The 9,561-nt window shown below is 42.2% G+C and overlaps 2 protein-coding genes across 2 annotated transcripts in view; one reads left to right on the top strand and one right to left on the bottom strand.

Moving 5' to 3' along the window:
• The window catches only part of Polb (DNA polymerase beta), a 32,519-nt gene extending 26,790 nt beyond the window's left edge, over positions 1-5,729 (top strand). Inside the window, exons 12-14 of the mRNA XM_010617093.2 lie at positions 3,485-3,549; positions 4,021-4,160; positions 5,479-5,729. Of these exons, the coding sequence (XP_010615395.1) occupies positions 3,485-3,549; positions 4,021-4,160; positions 5,479-5,573 (300 nt within the window). The 3' untranslated portion in view covers positions 5,574-5,729. The remainder of the gene's footprint in view (positions 1-3,484; positions 3,550-4,020; positions 4,161-5,478) is intronic.
• A 1,121-nt stretch (positions 5,730-6,850) lies between these two features.
• The window catches only part of Dkk4 (dickkopf WNT signaling pathway inhibitor 4), an 8,040-nt gene continuing 5,329 nt past the window's right edge, over positions 6,851-9,561 (bottom strand). The window contains exons 4-6 of the mRNA XM_033765573.1: positions 8,687-8,837; positions 8,016-8,165; positions 6,851-7,285 (exon numbers count right to left, since the gene is read on the bottom strand). Coding sequence (XP_033621464.1) covers positions 7,017-7,285; positions 8,016-8,165; positions 8,687-8,837 — 570 coding nt within the window. The 3' untranslated portion in view covers positions 6,851-7,016. The remainder of the gene's footprint in view (positions 7,286-8,015; positions 8,166-8,686; positions 8,838-9,561) is intronic.

The raw sequence follows: 9,561 nt of genomic DNA, 5'->3' as shown, positions 1-9,561 counted from the left end.
AAAAGAATAGCCCTGAGACCTTAGGGAAAATAACTAGCAGCGTGCCTGAATATCAGAGCTACTCTGAAAATAGAAAAGAATTTATTTTAAACTCCCCTTTGTAGGTATACTGTCAAAATAATGAAACATAATTTGCTTTTTTAAGAAATCTGCATTGACTTTGACATACAGCAGATTTTCCTAAAAATAGCAAATCATTCTTATATTCTCTAAGAATTCTTCAGTGAAGTTAGAAGTGACTGAAGAGTATTAATCAACACCAGAGAAAAAGGAGGTATTGAGGTCCATAACTCAACACCCAGAAGAACCGTGATGGTGGAATGATAACAAGGAGAGGTGGCACAGGCCCAGGCTCTCCCAGTAAAGTGTTACTTACGGTGCTGTGTCAGAATCCAGTGGATTTCCTACGGCACTGAGATTTAAAAATTCAAGGCGAGTGAATAAAACCAGATTAGTAAATGGCCCTGTACAGTAACCTACAGGAAAGCCAGTAGAATGTAGGGTCAAGATTCTTTCTTAGGCTTACTTTTGTTCTTAATTTAAATGCTTCATTTGGATCGGTGCCTTCTGTCCCACTTTTCCTGTGTTATATGACTGACAGGAAAGGAACTGTGCTTCTGAGGTGTGGACTTGCTGACAATTTGAAGAGTCTCAGAATGCACAGACTTAACTGTGCTAGCTAAAAGTTAGTGAAGGAGGGCTGGGGATTCAGCTCAGTGGCAGTGCTCCTGCTTTGCAAGTTCAAGGTCCCGAGTTCAATCCCTTGTACCAAAAAAAAAAAGAGAAGGTGGTTGAGAAAGAAAATACCAGTCATCTAGACAGTAGGGTGGTGTTGATAGGAGTGGGGACGTGGTGTTGAATAGGAACAGTCCCGGCAGGGACGATGGGAGGGTTCTGCAGATGGAGGATGGGATGACTGCATGGTGGCGGTGATTCCTGCTGCTGTCAGCTGTGGACGAGTGAGAGGATTGAGATGATCAGTGTTACACTGTTCTTATTTAAACAGACGATCACATCATTCAGTTGGACATGGCGATTTTAATAGGCTGTGAAAGTGTCCCTTAAGTGGGTCATACTTTAACAGCATTTTGGAGAAACTTTGGGCAAGATAAAAAAGTTCTTATCAGTCTTTGCAAATGAAATATGTGCTTTATTCTTTTGACTTTGTTAAGTTTTAAGGTCTTGTTCTGTGCCCAGAACGATATACATGTACACACATGATTAAAATAGGATGTGCAAGTGCCTAGGAACATCTTTTTAAAATTTAATTTGATTTTAATTCTATAAGCAGAACTTATATTTGGAGGTTGTGGGAAGGGACTGATTATTAACAATGAACATAATAGGTAAGTTATTTAGTATATTCAGGGAAGGTAGTGCTGTAAAAAAGGGAGGAGCAAGATATGGGGGAGATGGGAGTGGAGGAGGCAAAATTAAGTAGGGTGTGTAGGGGAGGCCTCATTAAGAAAATGAGATTTGAGGAAAGCCTTGACACAAAGCAGTTAGCCAGGCAGATGTCTGTCTCAGAGAATAGATAGCTGGGCCCCAGGAGTCAGACCAATGATCCAGTGAACAGAGGTGTACAAAGAGGCTAAGGTCTCCAGGGCTCTGAAAGGAAATTAGCTGCAAAGTGAATTCAACTTACAAAGTAGGAAAAAACCATTCTCATTCTATATCCTCTGGATTTCAAACCTTTGTGCCTATAACCACTAACTAGTTTTAAAGTTATGCCTATCTATATGCATGCATATTTTGTTCAAAACATGGATTCCCTTCTGCTAATAGCAATTAACCCTTAAGAAAACCAAGGTTATTCTAGATTGTCTTGTAAAATCATGGTATTTAGATAATTGAGCTGTTTTTCCTGTGACTAAAACGGGGGAAGGAGAAAAACATTTCCTCTGCTTTTAATTGTCTATTATATTTATGTAAGGCAAGCACCATTCATATTTTAGTATTTTGTGCACAGTTGGCTTTGGGTGATTTTTCTGTGGAATAGCTATGGAAAAAATTCAAGGGACAGTAGAAGATACCTTAACTACCCTGAGGAAGAGAAAGGCTTTATTTCAGGTACTCAACATGAAGCTACCAAATTAAAAGGCCAAACAAAACTCATCCACTCGATCTAATACTTTACAATAATACAGAGAAATCCTTCAACATGAGCACTTCAGAAAAAAGTTCAGGAAATAAAATTAGTCTTGAGGAAAGGAAAAAAGTCATGCAGTGAGACTGTTACTGAGGTGACAAACCACAAGACCAAGTGCCTGTGGCATCCAAGCACCCATTTCCACAAAGCAGCACCTCACGGTAATTCAGGGTGGAAACATCACTGACCCACTTGCAAATAGGAGTTATGTTGGAGCTTGTTGATCCCTGAGAAGGTGAGTTTCATATTATGAAGGTAAACATGTTTTGGTGATATTTCAGCCATGGAAACAAATAAAGAAAGTGCCCATTTTAAAATTACTTTGATTAGGCCAGCTTAGGCCACAGAGTAAGTTTAAGACCAGGCTGGACTACACAGTAAGACCCTGTCTCAAAAAAACTTTAAAAAAATAATAAAAGTATTTAAAATTTTTTAGTTTGTTAAGTGAAAAAGTATGGCTTTTGGTGATGTGTGTATTAATTTGATATTCTTGGGGTCAGAAGCCTTTTGTTTGTGTATTTTTCTTCCAGTGGTATTAGCTCCTTTTAATTTGAAGTGTGGTGATGCCTGTAAGCTCTTTTCACATATTTGTGGGTTTCTTCCCAGCCCAGAAATGTAGCCCTTTTTCTGGAAAAGGAAAAAGTGACAAGACTGATAATTTTTGTTTGAAAATTGTAGTAGTATAATGAAAATTAACCTGTAGAGAAGAAAGTGATTCTCTAATTTTCCTGTCTTTTAAATTAATTGTTGTCATTTTCTCTCTCACTGTCTTTTACGTACATTTCTGAGATATTTCTTTAAACTCTTCAACTTCTGCTATCTCATTTAAACGTTTCCTAAGTGTTTGTTTTCTGTATTTTGCCCGTTTAATGGGTTATATTATCTTGTATTTTGTGGGAGTATTGTGATAATTTGTTTTCTTCCTTTCAAATCATTGTTTCAGGTTTTTCTTGTTCATTTTCATCTGTCTTTCATGTTTGATGCTTTCCTTGACTAATTTCCTTTTTTTTTTCCTTTGGTATTGGGGATTGAACTCAGGTCCTTGCGCTTGCGAGGCAGGTGGCAGAACCACTGAGCTAAATCCCCAGCCCAACTAATTTCTTGTTTAGAATTGCATAAAGACCAAATTCTTATAACTGGAATCCCTATTTGTTGTTTCATGTAGAATTGTCCTGAAATACAATGGGAAGGCAGTGGTAAGCTACTCAGTTGAAATGCTCAGAATTCTAAAACTGCCACTGTAAAAGACAAATGAAGCCTCATGTTCAAAATTTGATTAAAACTAAGTCGGAAGCTTAAAAACTCTTTAAACATTCTTCAAAATATCCATTTTAGGGTGTTTGCCAACTTCCCAGTAAAAATGATGGAAAGGAATATCCATACAGAAGAATTGATATCAGGTATTACTCAGACTTTACCATCAACCCATTACTGTTTCTCCCTTAAATCCTTTTTCCCCCGCCTCTGTAAGTCTTGAAGTTGACAGAAGTTTCAGACCCCCTTTTTTTCTGGAGGGTCATATGTCCCTACCAAAAATAATATTTAGCCTGAAATATATAAAGAATGGCAATCTATAGACTCTTTCTGTAGACTTCCACCTCATAGTTACATCTTCCACAGCTCAAAAGTAGTTTCTGTGGAAGGACAGTGTGATAAGTGATACTTTCATTTCTGCACATTTCTTAGCTGGATTTTCCAAAACCTAAAGATATTGCATGTTTGGGTGGTTCCACTGGTCAACCTGACAATAATGTCCCCTTCAGGCTGTTAGATAGACTTACTTTATGTGCTGTATTTTGTTCTTTTTGGATTTTAGGGGGCCTATATTTGCTAAATTTGAAATATATATAAAATATTGGCCTTTTTTGTAGGTTGATTCCCAAAGATCAGTATTACTGTGGTGTTCTCTACTTCACTGGAAGTGATATTTTCAACAAGAATATGAGAGCTCATGCCCTAGAACAGGGCTTCACAATCAATGAATACACTATCCGTCCCCTGGGAGTCACTGGTGAGTGTGTTTACCTTAGAGATAGTCCCTGCCATCTGGAGAGAGTTATCTCAAGGATACGTTACGTTAGCAAATTTGTTTTCTCTAAAAAACTTTCTAATAACTGCCAGTTAGTGTTGTTTGTTTGTCTCTCCTGCAATAAGAGGCACATCCAGGCCCTTAATTGATGGCTATTAAGGTGAGAGTTATTTCCAGCTCTATTAGAATGAATTAAGTCCATTTTATACATGATTCCCATTGAAAAGTCTTACTGGTCCACCAGACATGGTGATGCATGCTTGCAGTTCCAACACTCTTGGGAGGCTGAGGCGAGAGAATCACAAGTTCAAACCCCACATAACCAACTTAGCCACTTAGCAAGGCCCTATCTCAGAATTTTAAAAAGAACTGAGAATATAGGTCAGTGTGAAGGCCCTGGATACCACTAAATAAAGGAATGAATGAATGAGTGCTCAAAGATCTTACTGGCTTGTTTATTTGTTTTAATGTATCTGCAAGACTTCTAAAGAGCTGAAGTACCATTGCTTTTAGTCCTACTGAGGACAGGAGGGCAGCTTCATGGTAGAGCACATTCTCACATAGTCTGTGCAGAGCACTGGACTGCACCCCCAACACCAAAATGAAACAAAACTGGACAACTATGGCCCCAAGCCTTAAAGTTTAAAGAATGTAGACTTTTGAATTGATGCCTTTTGGATCTTTTTAAAATTTCCCAGTGTACTGTGTGGCTAATTATTCTTTGCTAGGAGAGTGAATGTTTGCTATTTTGTCCTAAAAGCATAAAATAGAGCTTTCGCTCACAGTAGAGTAGGACAGTGCTTTTCACATCCAGCATGTGTCCCCTATCAACCTGGGTGCTTGGTGGAGGCAGATTCTGTTCTGTGGGCTTCTTGAGTGGGGCTTAATATGAAGCTCCCAAGTCACGTCATTGGTGCCAGTCTAGAACCAACAAGAGTGTTTTATATAATACACGACACAGCGAGGATCCAGGAGAGGAGAACACGGATGAAGGTGACTTCCAGGGCCATCCCCGGGATGTGCAGACTCCTTGCATACAACTGGAAACGTGACACAGCTCAGACGCAAGCTGAAGTGGAGGACGGGGCAGTCAGTGTACCAGTGTTTTACTGGAGTGCTCTGGGCAGAACCCAGGGCCTTAGGCAGGAGCTCTGCCACTGAAGCGCACCCTCACTGGGTCACCATTTTGTTTTTCTTCTGAAAGCAAGTGCCACACGAGTCTCAGTCCTCAGTAGAGACCTCTATAGCCAAATTCTACAGCTGGTTCTTAAAATTAATTTCTTTCCCTCTGTATGTGCAGGAGTCGCTGGAGAACCCCTCCCAGTGGACAGTGAGAAAGACATCTTCGATTACATCCAATGGAAATACCGAGAACCCAAGGATCGAAGCGAATGAAGACTGTTCTCCCTCCCAGGCGCAGCCCAATAGAAGTCTTAATTTATTTCTTAACCTTTGCTATGTAAGGGTGTTTAGGGTTTTTAACTTTATTTCTCCTTCATGCTTAACTTGCCTTTTTTCAATAAAGCCTCTTGCACTATTATTGGATGATGATATTCATATTTTCTTAGCAAATGTGTTTAAATTTTATGTTCGTGATCATACTTTACTCTGTGAGTGTAGCAGTGAGAAATAAGAGATGAGATGATAGCAAATCTTAATGGAAATTTTTATTTCCTAATTTTCTGCCGTATGATATAAACTGTATCTCTCCACTACCTTCCCTCCCTGCTGATTACAAATTAGTCAGTTAAGGTATAACCAGAGGCTAGCCTCCAGAAGATGGTTTTAGAAAGATGGTTTAGAAACTAGAAATCTTCAAAAATTTAAATTTTTTCTTCGGCTTTCTATAGTCTATTTTGTAATATATACATATAACTTAAATAGAGTAGGTGTTTAATGATTAAAATCCATTAAACAGAGCTTCCCTGAGCAAAACCACTTCTGATATGCACACAGTATGGCCTCTTAAACTTTAAACGAACAAAAAATTCATTTCCAAGTTTTCTTCCAGGTAACTTTTACCTGGATGATCAAAATATATGTCAAAACAGTCCTGGAAAGCCCTCACTTTTAAATATAAAAAGTATATGGATATAGAATATAAGACGTTATCACCTGTAAGTAAAGTTAACTGAAAACAAAGTACATGAAAGTGCTTTGTAACTTAAAAGGAATATCTAAACCATACATTGTCTGTGAATCTTTTTCTTCAGTAACCAAATTATCTTACAGTGAAATGTGATTTTGCTTCTGAGAAATGAAAATAAATATGTTTTATGGGGGGGGAAAGATGGTATTTGTTGAGATACTTTTGGTAAATCGGTAAGCTACGAGAGATCATTTATTTTTAATGTCAGGTACCAAGATACTGTCGGGAACTAGCCTTTTATCAGAAATTACTTAAAGGGCCAGGGATTTGGCTCAATGGCACTGCACCTGCCTCACAAGTGCAAGGTCCTGAGTTCGATCACTGGTACCAAAAAAGAAAAGAAATTACTTAAAGATTTATGGGGGTGGATGAATTAATTAGCTTGACTATGGTAATCGATTGACCGTACATATATTAAAACATCACACTTGTACACTGTGCAATTTTTAAGAGATTTATTTGAGCTATAAGTTCAGAATTAATATTGTTTTTTTCTTACAGAATCACATCCCTTTTGTGAAGTAATGGGCAAAAAACCAACTCTAATTTCCATTCCCCTAAGTGCAGCATCTCATAATTTTCTAGTTTCAGTCTGTTGCTTTTGCTAGATTTGATTTTAAGAGATGTTTGTACGGAAGTACTTTGAAGTTAGTGTTGAGATTCTGCCTGAATACAATGAGGATTCCTCCTTATGCTGAAATGTTTACCGCTTTTTCTACTTTTTGGCACACTCTTAACCGTGCGTGCTGCTGACTGCCCTGACTTTGACACGACAGCCCAGGGCCACAGTCGCAGCGCTGGAAGATTTCCGGGGCTTGTGCAGTGTCTTTGTGGCCTCTCCTGGAACAGACCTGTCCCTCCACTAGGACTGGTTTACAGATCTTAGTCCAGAAATGACGAGCACAGCAAAGTCCAGAGCCGCAGTCAGAAGTTCTAAGACAGCTTTCTCCTTCTTGTCCTGTAACAAAGTGAATATGGGCTTCAGTGGGAAAAACTACACTGGGGACACTGCTAATGAAGCAAGGTCAGGGACCCAGGCCTGGAGGCCACAGGGTAAAAATGAAAACAGCCAGCAGGAACCACAGAGAGAGCCTTACAGTAAAATCAATAATGAAGTGGAAATTCTAGCCCTATATAACAGGACTTGTCTTACAAAGTTAAAACATTCATCAAGGAAAGGTGGGATTTCCAGGCTTGAGAAATTAAACAGTATCACAATGGCAGTGATTTCTTAAATGGGATTTATAGTGCTACCAAAACATCTTAGAGGCCAGTTAACCTGAAGACAAAAAGAAAGTGACCCATTCACTTAATTCAAACACTGGCTATGTTGTGTCACAGACAAATTTGAGACTACAATTTTGTTTTTTAAAAAAATGTACCTACTTCTCTATTTTGTATCCCAAGGATCTATGCAGGAAAACTGCCTTGTCAAATTACAGTTTATACTGTAAATGGTTGTGTGTGTAACAGCTAACAGTGAAAGAGCTGCTAGTTCCCTAATGACAGCAGTTTCCTGTCCTGGCCTGGACTAGCACACACTGATCCCTGCACCATCTCCCAGATCACACCACACAAACTCCCTGTGTGTTCTTGGTGGGAGAAGAAGAAAGTTGGTCTCAGCCTGTCTGCAAGGCTGGGAGAACAGTTTTCCTTAAACAGAATGTGCCCACAGCACTTGCTCTTACCCTTACTGCCTTGTGATTTCTTGATATTTGGCTTCCCTTTGGCTTTGTTCTCAACTGGTTGCTCAGTTGCTCCTGTGGCATCCAGGCCATCTGGGTCATCAGTCCTGCTCTCCAGCACCGGAATCGCATCTTCCATGGTAGTGCAAATATCTGAGGAACAATTGGGGGTGATGAGTTACTACCTGAGGGAGCAGAGCCAGACACGCTACTTATTAGGCATTTTGGCAGCACCTCTGCCTGCTCATTAGTACAGTCTTCGTGCACTGCCTACTTACACGCTCACCTGTGGCAAAGAAGACAAATGATTAGTAGAACCCAAGGGAGAACGGAAGGGTTGGAATTGTTCCAACGCGAGTCTTTCTTGTTTGGTTCGTTGGTTGGTTGGTTGGTTTTTTGAGACAGGGTTTCACTATGTAGTTGAGACTGACCTGGAACTCACTATGTAGCCCAGGCTGGTCTCGAACTCACAGCAATCCTCGTGCCTCAGCCTCCCAAATGCTGGGATTACAGGCGTGCACACCATGCCCGACCTAACGCGAGTCTTTCTTTTAAAATCGCCATCTCCAACTCACTGGCAAATTACTGCCAGAAAGTAAGTGATTTTGTGTCAAGAAAAGGAGCTGCACAGGCGCGCGTCAAGGGCGACTCCACAGCTCTGGGGAGCAGCTCACCATTCATGCACAGCGTCCCGGGGCAGCACATGGCGCTGCGCTGGCACCGCCTCCGCAGCCCGCGACACACCGCGCAGAACGGCTGCTCCTCGCGAGGTGCCAGGCAGAATCTCCGGGTGCTGCAGTCCTGGTCCGACGCGCACGGGGAACCCTGCGAACAAAACCGGTCTTGGGGCCCGGGGTTTGGCTCCGGTGTGTGTGGGGGGAGCAGCATCTCCCCGCGTCCCCGTGTCCCTGTCACCGGCTTCTGCACAGATCGCACGCCTGAACCGAGCCCTCGGCGCCGCCGGCTCTGAAGAGTGCCCTACTCTGAACACTCGAGGTTCATTTTCCTCCGTTCTTTGGAAAGCCTCTCCCGTGCGATTTTTAACGTCCGACGAGCTTCAGAAGCTGTGCTACAGCACGGCGGAGGCGAGGCTGCAGTCGGCGGCACCCTGCCGGACTTGGCCGCGATCGAGCGCATCCGCCCGCCTCTGCTCCGTCCGGCCTTCCCCAGGGAGCCAGCCTCTGACCTCGCAGTCACTCGCGTGAGACCCAGCTTTCTGCGAGGCCCTCCGTGCATCCGCGCTCCCTAGCACAACCCGCCACGCTCGGCGCCCGCACGCCGAGCCGAAGACACAGGTAAAAGCGAGCGACCTGCGCCGGCCCCGCCGCGGCCCGCGTCGCTGTGTTTAAACTCCAGCTTCTGCGCTGACTGGCTGTGAGACCTTGGTTCATTTTCTTCGTGTCGTCAGGGAGCCTATCTCTGCCTCCCACTGTGCAGAATATTAAACGAGCTACACGTTTAAGACGCGTCGGCGCCTAGCGGAGCCCTCTGCTGCCGGTGTCACCCCAGGTCTGTGCGCAGTTTCGGGCCCGACGGCCTGAACGCCGGT

Source organism: Fukomys damarensis, unplaced genomic scaffold (assembly GCF_012274545.1).
Source record: "Fukomys damarensis isolate Sample0158 unplaced genomic scaffold, DMR_v1.0_HiC HiC_scaffold_18, whole genome shotgun sequence".
In the NCBI taxonomy this organism is placed as follows: Eukaryota; Metazoa; Chordata; class Mammalia; order Rodentia; family Bathyergidae; genus Fukomys; species Fukomys damarensis.
Note: the sequence above shows the minus strand (reverse complement) of the source record. Positions and strands in the feature narration are given on the sequence as shown.